Raw genomic sequence first — 13,828 nt, 5'->3', positions numbered from 1 at the left:
AGAATTGCTTATACCCGGGAGGCAGAGGTTGCAGTGAGCCAAAATCGCGCCACTGCACTCCAGCCTGGGTGCAGAGCAAGACTTCGTCTCAAAAAAAAAAAAAAAAACCCTGGTGGTAATTTTAGCCTGCTTGAACTAAACCCATTTGTATTGCTCAAATTTGTCATCTATAGGGTGTACTCTGTGTGACCGCGCCTATCCCTCAGACTGTCCCGAACATGGACCGGTGACTTTTGTTCCTGACACTCCAATAGAGAGCAGAGCAAGGCTTTCTCTCCCAAAGCAGCTTGTTCTCCGTCAGTCAGTTGTGGGAGCAGAAGTTGGTAAGAACCTTGGAACTGTAAAACACTATTACATCTCTTCTTCTTTGTAGGGTAGAGTTGTAAAAGTGGATGTGTATAATTTAGTAATGATTTGGACCAAAAGTCAATTTATGGCTTAAGATTTATGCTTTTATGGAATATTAGTCTTGTCCACTGATGACAGCAATAAATCAAGTCAAAAACTTTATTGGGAAACCTCTCCTTTGTTAGAATCAGTATTGAGTAAAGCAAAAAATCCTAGACTGAGTCTTTGAAGATTTGACTTGTATTCTCAGTTGTCTCATCCACTAACAATTATTCTAAAAACACATTTCTTAAAACTTAGTTTCTTTTATAGAAACATGGAAAACTCACCTTATGACACAAATTTAGATCAAATGTTTGTAGATCGTATAATGCTTCTTAGAAGAAAGGAATAAAGAATGTAGATTGCCAGACTTTACTTACCCATATTTGAATTTAGCATGGCTTCTGAGTTACTGTGACATTTCTTTGGAAATATAAAATTAGGTTCATTATTCTTTTAGCTGCAGTTTGGGTGTGAGCCATTTGAAAGCATCAAACAGTTTAGGTAAAATAGAGCAGTGCTTTAAGCACAAAAGATTTTAGAAGTTTGATTTATTTCTATAGTAATTGCTTTATATTTTTACAATAGAATAATATTTTCTGGTTTATTTATTTATTTATTTTTAAGAGACTGGGTCTCACTCTGTTGCCCAGGCTGGAGTGCGCTGGCCCAACATATGGAATGCAGTAACTCAAGTGCAGTCTTGACCTTCTGGGCTCAAGCAGTCTTCCTGCCTCCGCCTTCCAAGTAGCTGGGACTACAGGCATGTGCAATCATGCCCAGCTAATTTAAAAAAAAATTTTTTTTTGTAGAGACAGCATCTCACTATGTTGCCGAGGCTGGTTTCAAACTCCTGGCCTCAAGCAGTCCTGCCTTGGCCTCCCAGAGTGTTGGCTCATTATATGTGTGAGCTACAAACTTTTTTATATTTAACTCCAAAATATTGTATTTGGAGAGACATGATAAGATTCCCTTTGGATAAAACTAGGTTCAGGAATTTCTGATGTTTCTTCTTACTCAGCATTTATTGTGAGCCCTATGTTATCTGTTCATTACATTTTATATATTTACAGGCAAGGACCCACAAGGCTTAGTCACCTCTGAGGAATGCTAGCATATTGTTTTTTTTATTTATTTTTTATTTTTTTAATTTTTTTGAGACGGAGTCTCGCTTTGTCACCCAGGCTGGAGTGCATTGGCCCTATCTCTGCTCACTGCAACCTCCACCTCCTGGGTTCAAGCAATTCTTCTGCCTCAGCCTCCCAAGTAGCTGGGACTACAGGTGTGCACCACCACGCCCAGCTAATTTTTGTATTTTTAGTAGAGACAGGGTTTCACCCTGTTGGCCAAGCTGATCTTGGACTCCTGACCTCAGGTGATCTGCCCAGCTTGGCCTCCCAAAGTGCTGGGATTACAGGCGTGAGCCACCACGCCCAGCCTACATATTGGTTAAGTTCACTGAAAATAAGATTCTTTGCATGGGTGAAGCACCTCTTTCTTCTGTATCCTGCTGTTTAAATCATTGATTGTGTAGTTGGTGTCCTTCCACTGATAGGTGTATGGACTGGAGAAACCATTCCTGTGCGGACTTGCTTTGGACCTCTAATTGGCCAGCAGAGTCACTCCATGGAAGTAGCGGAATGGACAGACAAGGCAGTTAACCATATCTGGAAGGTCAGTCCTGATGAAACTTTTCTGTGGCTTTTGGCTGTTTTTCTTAGTAAGAGGTAGTTAAAAAGTTATGATAAAGTCAAAATCAGCCAGAACTGATACAGTGCCATTCACTGGTCAGTCATTCATTTCATGTACATTTTTTTTAAATGTTACATTCATCATTCTTGGTAGCCAAGTTATAACATACAGCAAAACACCAGCTACTGGAAATAGAGGACAAACTGTTTTTGTCTCTGTTTTGTGAGTTAACCCAATTATTTTAACCATTTAATGCATTTGAATTACTTGTGACAGCTGAGGCCATGGACTTTGTTTATATGATAAAAGTCTTACTTTGTAATTAAAACATTCCTCAAATATTTATCTTAGGAAATAATTCTGGAATAAGAAGCTAAGATTATTTTTCTAGTTTTCTTTTTTTTTTTTTTCTTGAGATGGAGTCTTGCTCTGTTGGCCAGGCTGGAGTGTTATGGTGCAATCTTGGCTTACTGCCACCTCTGCCTCCTGGGCTCAAGTGACTCTCCTACCTCAGCCTCCCAAGTAGCTGAGTTTACAGGCACTTGCCATCATGCCCAGCTAATTTTTGTATTTTTGTGGAGACGGGGTTTCCCCATGTTGGCCAGACTGGTCTTGAACTCCTGACCTCAAGTGATCCGCCCGCCTCAGCCTCCCAAAGTGCCGGGATTACAGGCGTGAGCCACTGCACCTGGCCTATTTTTCTAGTTTTCTAATGAGAGGGGTTAGAAATGCAAGATTTTCACATAGATATCTATTGGGAATGATGCTTGCAAAATTGAAGTAAGGGGAAAATGGGTCTTGTGATCTTTGAAAAGGTAAGGTACCACTGTCATTGGGAACTTTAAATTTGGAATGCTAGGTCCAAGTGGGAAAATCATGAGAAGGAATGATCCTCTGCCCTTAATGGACATTCAGTCATTCAGTGCCTACTGTGTGATAGGTGATGAAGACAGGTGGACAGGTAGACTGGTTTTTTGTCTTTTCCAGGCAAAGGTTGAATAATCAAAAACAAAGTCAGTCTCTTCACTGAGCACTAACTGTAGGTCTCTGATGGTCTTTACTGTATTGCTGGAAATAGGGAGAATGTTGAAATGATAGCATGTTGGAGAAGGTAGGAATATATTTTCACACTAAGAAAGCTGGGACCTACTGCAAATGAGTAAATGAGGTGATTGCTGGCCTAAGTGTAATGTAGTACTTTATTGCATGTCAGTGCATTTGACATGTGTGCTTGCTTTCTGTTGGCAGATATACCACAGTGGTGTCCTAGAATTCTGCATCATTACAACTGATGAAAACGAATGTAATTGGATGATGTTTGTGCGCAAAGCCAGGTATGAGTAGTCTTGGATGAGAAAAAATAGTTACCATTTAGATGTTTTTCAATAGGAAGCTTTGCATAAAAGAGGGAAGAGTTAAGAATCCAAATTACACCAACACCTGGACATACGTAAAGCCCAAGGCAGCCAGGCATGGTGGCTCACACCTTTAATCCCAGCACTTGGGGTGGCTGAGGTGGAAGAACCTCTTGAGGCCAGGAGTTCGAGACCAGCCTCCTGGGAAACATAGCAAGATCCTCATCTCTAAAAAAGTTTTTTTCAAATTAGCTGGGTGTTGTGGTATATGCATGTAGTCCCAGCTCTTGGGAGGCTGAGGTGGGAGGATCATTTGCGCTGAAGAGTTCAAGCTGTGATCATACTATGGTGGTGCTGTTGCATTCCAGTCTGGGTGACAAAGTGAGATTCTGTCTCAAAAAAAAAAAAAAAAACGCTTACCAAGGAACAATATAGTTACCACTGAATTTGCAAGTGGGTGTCTTTTCTTTACATTGGCTGTTAGTCCACCCCTGAGTTACTGGAGTTGATTCTTGTTTAGCTAGCTATCTCTATGTCTTTGTCATACTGTTTTTTAAAGACTTCATTTTATTTACCTTGTTTGCTTCCAGTAACAGACTCTAGTGTTTTTGACTACAAAAGGTCATCAGCTAATATGTTGAAGTAAGAATTCTGTTTCTCTACAACTGCCTTCTCATAGATAGGACGGGAAATTACAAAAACGTTCCAGAGGAAATAGTAAATAGTTCTGCCTAAGCTTTCATATAGGATTTTGCAATGGGGGAATGTTGTGCTTAGTATGCATTTCAAAATTAATGTGCTTGATCTATTAAATGTGATAACTCAGGAACCGGGAAGAGCAGAATTTGGTGGCTTATCCTCATGATGGAAAAATCTTTTTCTGCACTTCACAAGATATCCCTCCTGAAAATGAACTGCTTTTTTATTATAGCCGAGATTATGCTCAGCAGATTGGTAAGTTAATATAAGATGTGTTTATAATGAATCTGGCATAGTAAAAATACCAAAGACCAGGATTAAAGTTTTGGTAATGATTTACATGTTAGCTGAAGCAAATCATATACCTTTGTTTGTATGAATGCAAACTATTACTTCTGTATTTGAGGTGTTAAAATCTGTGAGGTTCTTCACAAGCTGAATGTTATTGATCAAGCAATAATTCATATGATATGGTCTTTTATGGTAGGACTTTGGTTTGGGGCATTGAAGTTCCTAAGGCTACTTTTCGAGCTAGCACCATTGAGATATAAATTCACGAAGGACAGCGAAGTCCCTTGGTTTGATTTAACCTGCATAGGCTTTCTCTTTGCTGTGTTGTTTCATGATGACAGCTGATGTTTAAGAGTTTGGGTATGCTATAAAACCTAAATATTTTGCTTATAAAAGAGGCCTTATAATCCAGTATTTACCAAGTGCTTTCTTTGTGCCTGGTACACTATTTTATGTATGTATGTTTGTATTTAGAGATAAGGTCTCACTCTGGCGGGCTGGAGTGTAGCGGTGCAGTCATAGCCAACTATAACCTTCAACTCCTGGGCTCAACCAGTCTTCCTGCCTCAGCCTCCTGATTAGCTAGGACTATGGGTGTACATCACCATGCCCAGCCAATGATTTTTACGTTTTTTTTTTATGGAGATGGGGTCTTGCTGTGTTGCCCAGGCTGATCTTAAACTCCTGGCCTCAAGTGATCATCCCACTTTGGGCTCTCAAAGCACTAAGATTGCAGGCCTGAGCCACTGTGCCTGGCCCTTAGTACATTATTTTAGATGCTGGGGATAAAGCACTGAATAAGACATTTTAGTTTTTTTTTTTTTTTTTTTTTTTATATTATACTTTAGGGTTTTAGGGTACATGTGCACAATGTGCAGGTTTGTTACATATGTATCTATGTGCCATGTTGATTTCCTGCACCCATTAATTCGTCATTTAGGAAGTGGGCAAATCGGAAATTTGGGGAGAAAGGAAAACTGTAAGCGATGATTGTTAATATCAAGAACAAGTTTTAAGATTCAAGTATTGGGAGATAATGAGTAATTTTTTTTTTTAAAGGTGTTCCTGAACACCCGGATGTGCATCTCTGTAACTGTGGCAAGGAGTGCAATTCTTACACAGAGTTCAAAGCCCATCTGACCAGCCACATCCATAACCATCTTCCTACCCAGGGACATAGTGGCAGCCATGGGCCAAGTCACAGCAAAGAAAGGAAGTGGAAGTGCTCAATGTGTCCCCAAGCTTTTATCTCTCCTTCCAAACTTCATGTCCACTTTATGGGTCACATGGGTATGAAGCCCCACAAGTGTGATTTCTGTAGCAAGGCTTTTAGTGATCCCAGCAACCTGCGGACCCACCTCAAGATACATACAGGTAAGTTGTGTTGGCCCATCAGAATGGAATTTTTGCAACAATTAGAAAATGCGGTAGTAAAGGCTTTGTAGAGGGATTGTAGGTGGAGTTGAGATTTGATGTCAGAGAAAGAAACCTTCGTGGTTTAACTGGGATTCCTTGGAGGCTGTCACTTCCAATTATTAGGATGTTCTGCTTTCCAGGTCTCCCCACCATAGTTGGAAGGTGCCTGGGAAAATGCACTTAATAATCAGGAAGTTGATCAGTGTGTTTGGTCTTAAATAGAAGCATCTGAGTCTGAGCCTCTCATTAGAGCTTACCCCCTAGTCACCAGCCAGAGCCAGTTTCTCTCCTTTAATATTATTGCTCAATAAATATTGCCGCAATTTATTTTTTGAGCGTCCATTTTCTAAATCCCATGCAAACCAACACCTTTCTTTTAGTACTTTTTAAGAAAAAAAATTTTTTTGAGATAGGGCCTCACTCTGTTGCCCAGGCTGGAGTACCATGACACCATCTTGGTTCACTACAACTTCTGCCTCCAGGACTCGGGTGATCCTCCCATCTCAGCCTCCTGAGTAGCATGGACTGCAGACGTGCGCCACCACACCTGACTAATTTTTGTATTTTTAATATAGATGGGGTTTTGCCATGTTGCCAAGCCTGGTCTTGAACTCCTGGGCTCAAGCAGTCTGCCTACCTCAGCCTCCCAAAATGCTAGGATTATAGGCCTGAGCCACCGTGCCTGGCCACTAACTTTTTAAAATAAATACAAAATAACTGATGGTTTTAGCTTTCTTGTTTGGATCATCTTTTCTCCAAATCTTCAAAAGTTTCTTCCTCATCCTTTTGCGACAAAGACCTTATGGCCCACAGAGCCTAAAATTCTATCTATCCTTTAAGAGAAGGTTTGCTGACCCCTGACTTAGAGGAATCTTATTTTTGCATTCTTGGAAGGATTTTGTTTCATCCTTGGTTTTGAGGCAATATTATATGTTTTAAAAAGATACAAAACTGTAAAATCTATCTTGTGGAAATATGTTTCCCTATAGACAAATCCTAGAATTCATGAGTTTTTTTTTTGTTGTTGTTGTTTTTTTTTTTTTTTTGCTTAATGTTTGTGTTAGGGCATTAGGCTTATAAGTCATTTTTTTTCAAGTTTTATGTATCACCTATACATTTTTTAAAAATACATGTTTAGGTCAGAGGTCCTAAAGGAGATCAAATTAATTTACTAGCTTTAGTTGCAGAATATAAACTCAGGGGCTCTGAGTGGTCTCACATAGACAACCCTAGAAAGTAAAGTGCCGCTTATCAGTCAGCTGTGTTTCATTCCTGCCTCTGCTGCATGCACATATGTGTGCCTGTGTGTCTTGGGAATGCCAGCAGTTGTTTTCTTCACGGTGTAATACTTTGGGCTGATTGCAGGTCAGAAGAACTACAGGTGTACCTTGTGTGACAAGTCTTTCACCCAGAAGGCTCACCTGGAGTCCCACATGGTTATCCACACTGGGGAGAAGAATCTTAAGTGTGATTACTGTGACAAGTTGTTTATGCGGAGGCAGGACCTCAAGCAGCATGTGCTCATCCACACTCAGTAAGTTACCCTGCAGCCAAGATGTTGTTCCTCAGGTGGTGAGCCTTTGTGTGGCTGCAGCCCGCCTGCTGATTGAAGGGCTGGGAAGTCCTGGCTCATCATCTGTTTCCTGCCTTGGTACCATGGTAGATGCCTTCTGTGTTCCATGCAGCCAAGCCAAGGTTGGAACACTCTTTTTGGTGTTATCCTGGAAGATTTCAGTTGTTGGCTTTCTTTTTCTTACTTTTAACATGTACTCTTTTTTCACATCTACAAAAACCTAGAGACAAAAAGGACTATGGACTACAAGTGGTTGCTTATAGTTAGACGATAGAGTGATGGAGTGAGAAGAGTAAGGGTCAGCAGCCACACTATGAAGAGCCTTTGGTCCTATTAAGAAAATTCAGTTTCATTCTAGAAATAATGGCGAGACACTGAAGGATCTGCCAGCCCCTGCCATTTTGGAACTGTTCTGTTGGGGTGTGTGTGTCTGAATTGCAGTAAAAAAAAAAAAAAAAATTATCGTCTTAACCGTCTGTAAGTGCCCAGTTCCATAGTGTTAGTTATATTCACATTGTTGTGCAAGCACTATAGGATTTTAAGGAAAGGACTCTCATAGTGACATACCCATTCTGTTAATACAAAGATTACTCAGGCAGCTGAACAGAGGATGATTGTGGGTGGGGAAGCCTAAATATTAGAAGACGAATCAGGAATTTATTGCATGAATCCAAGTATAATTAAATGTCTAGACTGCATTAGTCACAGTGGTCATAGAAGGAAGAGATGGATTTTGTTGTCCTTAGCTTTTAACAAGTGTTAGAAGAGGAAGAAAATGTTTTCAGCTTATGTTATGGAGATTCTCTTTAGAAATCTTATCTTCACTGAAAACGTTATATTCTTAATGTAGAATTTGGATAAACACTTGGCTTTGATACCAGTTCTTCTGTCTGCTTCCTCATCACAATGCAGCCTGAGATGCTAAACAGCCAAGGAGCCTGGATCTACATTCCTAACTCTCAGAAGGACATTCTAAAACAAAGACTTCTTTAGTTTCATTGCTAGTGTGAAATTTTACAAAATTAGACAGAAATTATCAAATATTACATTGAATTGTGCAATATTGGAGCCAAAAGAGATCCCCGGATCGTCTAGTCTAACATCCTGTCTAGGCAGCTCAGGTTGCGATAATAAAATACCACATATTTTGTGGCTCAATCAACAGGGGAGAGACACAGTGAGAGAAGGCAGTCATGAGCAAGCCTGGAAGAAGGCCCCCACCAGAACCCAGCCAGGCTGGCACCCTAATCTCTGACTCCAGCCTCCAGGACTGTGAGAAAATACATTTCTGTTGAGAGAATGAAAGAGAAAGAATATGAGAGCTCCAGTCTCTTCTCATAAGGACACTAATCCTACATCATGGAGGCCCCACCCTCATGACCTCATCTAACCCTAATTGCCTTCCAAAGGCTCCACCTCACACTGGGTGTTAGGGCCTCGACATGTGAATTTGGGGTGAGGGGGGACAAATATTTGTCCAGAAGACTGCCCATTATAATTGCCTGGAAAATGTGAAAAACAACAATTGGTGCTAGGACCCCACTTACGGGAATTCTGATTTAATTGGTCAGTGTTAGAGCTCTGGCCTTGGTATTTTAAAAAGCTCCCCAAGTGATTCTCGTGCCCAGCCGGGGTTAAGGACTACTGACTTCATCCACATGCAAGACTGATTTCCACAGTGTCTCTGGCAAGTGGATATATTGTTTCTTAAAGATCACACAATTACAGTTTGAGGAAAAGTTTTGCTTGAATCAAGTCGGTATCAGCCTCTATCCTTTCATTTTACTTTTGCTTAACAAATGTGGATCTGGACTCCTTTTCAGGATGAGAAAATATGGTAAGCCTCTTTCCAAACTTTCATGGGATAGAAAGAAGGTTTTGGACTGTCAAAGCTGGTATAAGTCATTCATATAAGAAGCACTGTTCCCTCAAAATGGTTTTGAATGAGGCTTAAGTCTTCCTATGGAGATCGTTGGTAAAATTTTCAGATGCTTGTATTTTTACTTTGGGGCATTTCAAAGTGGATATAGTGGTGTTAGCAGTCTTTTTATTTATCTACTTAAAAAAAAAACAGCTACAGCCCTAATGCCAAATGCAAGAGGAGTTCCCCCTTAGTGTCCCCCGAGAGTGGAAGAGTTCTGACAGAACCTGGCTTTGCCCTTCCTGTAAGAAAGGAAGTGAGCAGAAGAGCAGTGATGTTTACTCCCCAGGTCATCGTGTCTCATGGCTTTAGATACCATCTTATGATTTATGTCTCCACCCTCATACACCTCACCATCAGCAGCTCCGATGCTGGATGTTCACTAGGCAACTTAAATCTAATGTGTCCAAAACTCAACCCAATATTACCCCACGAATTTGATTTCCTCCAGTGCTGAGCAGCTCATTAAATGGCACCACCATTATTCACCTCAATGGTCACGCCAAACGCCTTGAAGTAATTCTCAACTCAGTTTTTCCTTCCTTCCTTCATTCAACTATCACCTTTTCCAGACCACCAGCTTTTCTTCTATGGATGGCTTCAGTAGCCTCCCAGTTGATCTCCCTGCTACTACTTGCTATTTCTCCTCATCTACTCCGCAACACAGATGAACACACATACACACAGTTTTCTGTCCACAGTGCCAGAGCAATCCATTTCAAATATAAGTCAGATTGTGCCTGTCTTCATTCGTACATCTCTGGTGGCTTTCCATCGTATTTGCGTTAAAAGCTTTTTGCAACAGTCAGAAGGCCCTTTATGATGTAATAGTACTTGGCTACCTCTCCCGTTCACCTTTTATTACTTTTCATATTCTGCTTTGGCCATTCTGACCCTCCCCTTGCTACTCCTTGAGCATACTAAGCACATCCAGTCTTAGGGCCTCTGCCTTAGAAACTTCTCCCTCCAGATTCCTGCATGTCTTCTTCCCTCCATTCAGGTTTCTGCTCAAATGTTATCTCCTCAGGAGGGCCTTCCTTGACTATCTTATCTAAAATAGGGACCCCTTCACTTTTACCTGGCTCCATGTGTTTTCATAGTCTTTATTGCTATCTGATATCATGTTACACATTTGTTTATGCTATAATCTGTCCACTTAGAATGTAAGCTTCAGGAAAGCAGGGACTTAGTTTACCCACATCCTATAGCCCTAGCATCTAGAACAGTGCCTGGCATAATTAGACACAGTAAATATGTGTTGAATAAACATCTAAAAACCGTAAGACTAGAAGATGAAAAGTCAGACACTTGATAGGGGTTTTGTTGTGGCCTTGGGCAAGTTGCTTAGTAGTTTTTATGCACATGATGTTTCCCATCTGCAGAATTAAGAGGTTGGATTAGATTGGTGGTTTTAAAACTGCTCCAGGGAATTCCAAGAATTCTTCAGTGCCATCTGTTGCTAGAAGAGGATGGGAGAAATGCTAAGGAAGCCAGGCTTCAGAACACCTGACTGCACCCTCTCCTTCCAGGATTTTATTAATAACTTGCTTTAACTGTTTCATTTTGGGCTTTCATAAAGACATGGAGTTCAGCTACTCAAAAAAAAAGTTAAAAAATTCCTGGTCTGTGTGATCTCTAAGGTTCTTTTCAGCTCTGAAATGTCTAGACCAGGGTTACTCAAACCTTGACATTATTCACATTTTGACCGAGTTAATTTTTTGTTGTGGGGCTGCCCTGTGCATTGTAGAATGGTTAGCAGCATCCTTGGCCTTTTCCTGCTAGATACTAATTATACCACCCCTCCCCAGTATAACAATCAGAAAGGCCTCCAGACATTGCCAAATGCCCCCATAGAGGCAGTCGCCCCTACTTGAGAACCACTAGTCTAAGAAAAGCACAGAAAAATGGCAATTCCATAAAAGTGGCATCCAGGGAACACAAATAACAGTGTAATGAGATACCATTACGTACTGGCTCATTGGCAGACATTTTCAAATTTGAGTCTTCCAGTTGAGAATATGGGACAGCCAGAACCGTCAATGATGGATGTGTATATTGAAACAACTACGTTGGAAAACCGTTTGTCATTATCTTGTAAAGTTGAAGATGTGCATATCCTTTGATTTAGCTATATAGTTCTTGGGTATATGCCCTAGAGAAACATGTATTGCAGAGCACCGTACAAGTATAAAAATGTTCAAATGCCAGGTGCAGTGGCATGCATCTATAGTCCCAGGTACTTGGGAGGCTGAGGCGGACAGATCACTTGAGCCCAGAAGTTCAAGGCTGTAGTGCATGATGATCACACCTGTGAATAGCCATTGCACTCCAGCCTGGGCAACATAGTGGGACCCTGTCTCTAAAAAATAATAGTAACAATATAAAAACGTTCATAGCACTCTTGCTCGTGATAATAAAAACTGGAAACCACCAAAATATTCATTAGCTAGAGACAAATCCAGTACCATAGATAAGTTGTGGTATATTTGTATATTTGTAAATAGTATACAGCAGTGGAAGGGAACAAACAACTGATACAGCAGCTTGAATGAATTTTATAAGCATCATACTGAGAGAATGCAGCAAGACAAAAGAAATATATATAGAATTGACATAGAATTCGAGAATTTACATAGTATTCTAAAACAGGCAAAATCAGCCTACCACTGTTTTAAACTATACACGTTTTATGAGTCTTCTGTATATCGCCCATGCAAAAGCCTGATTCAGAAGGATAGAGCTGCTCTGACAAAGGCCTGCGGCTATGAAGAATAAGTGTTGCCTCAGTTGTTATTTGTAACCCCAAATCAAATGTTTTTTCTTGTGTTCCTCTTAGAGAACGCCAGATCAAGTGTCCCAAGTGTGATAAGCTGTTCTTGAGAACAAATCACTTAAAGAAGCATCTCAATTCTCATGAAGGAAAACGGGATTATGTCTGTGAAAAATGTACAAAGGCTTATCTAACCAAATACCATCTCACCCGCCACCTGAAAACCTGCAAAGGGCCCACCTCCAGTTCATCAGCACCAGAGGAGGAAGAAGAGGATGACTCAGAAGAGGAAGATCTAGCAGACTCTGTGGGGACAGAAGACTGTAGGATTAACAGTGCTGTGTATTCAGCGGATGAGTCTCTTTCTGCACATAAATAAAAGGAAAAGAAACAAGCTATTTTGGATGAAAATGCAAATGGAAAAATACACATAACCAGTTATCTGCTATAATGGTTTTTATATAAAATGGTTCCTGATTTATTTTCAGCCAATAATCAAAACAGACTGGGAATGAATAAAGCACTTACAGAAGAGTATCCTAATGAAAACGCTTTAAAACAGATTGGGAAAACTGAGCATGTGTCCTATTTTAAGTGGTGGACTAGGAGAGAAGTGTGAGCTTCTGAGGTCTTTATTTACATGATAATCTGGGAGATGCATTTATGCCTGAATCAAAGCTGCCTTCTGCTCAAACAAATCAGATTTATTTCACATTCTTCCATTATTCCATTTTCCTGCTGGTCCTGTGACTTGGTAACATTCTAAACTTAGTCCTTGGCCCATAGCCATCCTTATTGCTGATTGTGTTTTATGCAGACTCTTGTGACTTATACTCACCACAGAATGGATTGGGACACAGTGGCATAAGTGTGCTACTTGGCAGCCGGTAAGTTTAAAGCAGGACCTGCCTTAACTGCTCCTGGCCACTTGGGAGTTTAGGGTAGATCTTGCTTTCCAAAGTTTCGGCAGGTGCCTGGAGGGCACGGCAGTCAGTCAGTAGTCAATGATGGAGAGAACAAGAGGAGAGATGCCTGGCCTCTGCCCAAGAAATTAGCTTTGATGGAAGCCTGAGCAAGTCACCTGGTTATTGTGACATGGAGATCTTTGTAGGTTTAGACATGGCTCTCTCTCCAGTAAACTTCCAGCCATTCAGACAAAGGGGGCCTGGAGATACAGAGAGCCCAGATAATGCCTGCTGGATTGTCTCCTGACGAGTACATGTGGACTCACCTGAGGAAGGGAAGGAAGGGAATAATCTTTTATGTTTCATTTACCTTATGAAAAGTGTTAAAACATTGCCAACTCAAAATAACAAATTATTTAATGCATGTGCAAAGTTAGGTCTTCCCAGTTGTCTCAGTGCTGAGGAACCTCATCAGAGAAGCATGGAAGATGCCAAAGGATTTTTGGAAGGTAAAGAAGGCTAAATGGTGACCACATGGGCCTGTTTTCAGGGTCCCAGCTTAGTTAAGTCACCCATGCACATCCAGCGTTTTTCAGAAGCAGACCCACCCTTAAGTTGACAGGGTTGATGGATGCTCTCCTGCTCAAGGCACAACCTCTGGACTGGAGTAGAGGACTCTGGTTGGAAGGTTTTGCTGCTAATGTATTTATGGAATGAATGTATTTCATTCAAATCTGTATTCCTCTAGGAAGGATTAAAATTAAACTTTTTTAAAATACAGGATTCCTCTGGTAGTCTTGTTTTATGGAGGAAGGA

General features: G+C 40.7%; 1 protein-coding gene across 8 annotated transcripts in view; it reads left to right on the top strand.

Annotated features, from left to right (window-relative positions):
- PRDM4 (PR/SET domain 4) overlaps positions 1–13,828 on the top strand; it is a 61,596-nt gene that overhangs the window by 14,606 nt on the left and 33,162 nt on the right. For 3 of the 8 annotated variants that reach the window (XM_063614372.1, XM_055240108.2, XM_055240111.1), the window contains 7 exons: positions 174–323; positions 1,925–2,064; positions 3,331–3,416; positions 4,264–4,391; positions 5,487–5,801; positions 7,209–7,377; positions 12,174–13,792. In XM_063614372.1, coding sequence (XP_063470442.1) covers positions 174–323; positions 1,925–2,064; positions 3,331–3,416; positions 4,264–4,391; positions 5,487–5,801; positions 7,209–7,377; positions 12,174–12,486 — 1,301 coding nt within the window. In that variant the 3' untranslated portion in view covers positions 12,487–13,792. Of the gene's footprint in view, positions 1–173; positions 324–1,924; positions 2,065–3,330; positions 3,417–4,263; positions 4,392–5,486; positions 5,802–7,208; positions 7,378–12,173; positions 13,793–13,828 lie in introns of those variants that run through there. The other 5 variants (XM_063614373.1, XM_055240110.2, XR_010114928.1 and 2 more) reach the window with 3 other exon arrangements.

The sequence above is a fragment of the Symphalangus syndactylus genome, chromosome 13 (assembly GCF_028878055.3).
Source record: "Symphalangus syndactylus isolate Jambi chromosome 13, NHGRI_mSymSyn1-v2.1_pri, whole genome shotgun sequence".
Taxonomy (NCBI): Eukaryota; Metazoa; Chordata; class Mammalia; order Primates; family Hylobatidae; genus Symphalangus; species Symphalangus syndactylus.
This window is presented reverse-complemented; position numbering and strand designations above follow the sequence as displayed.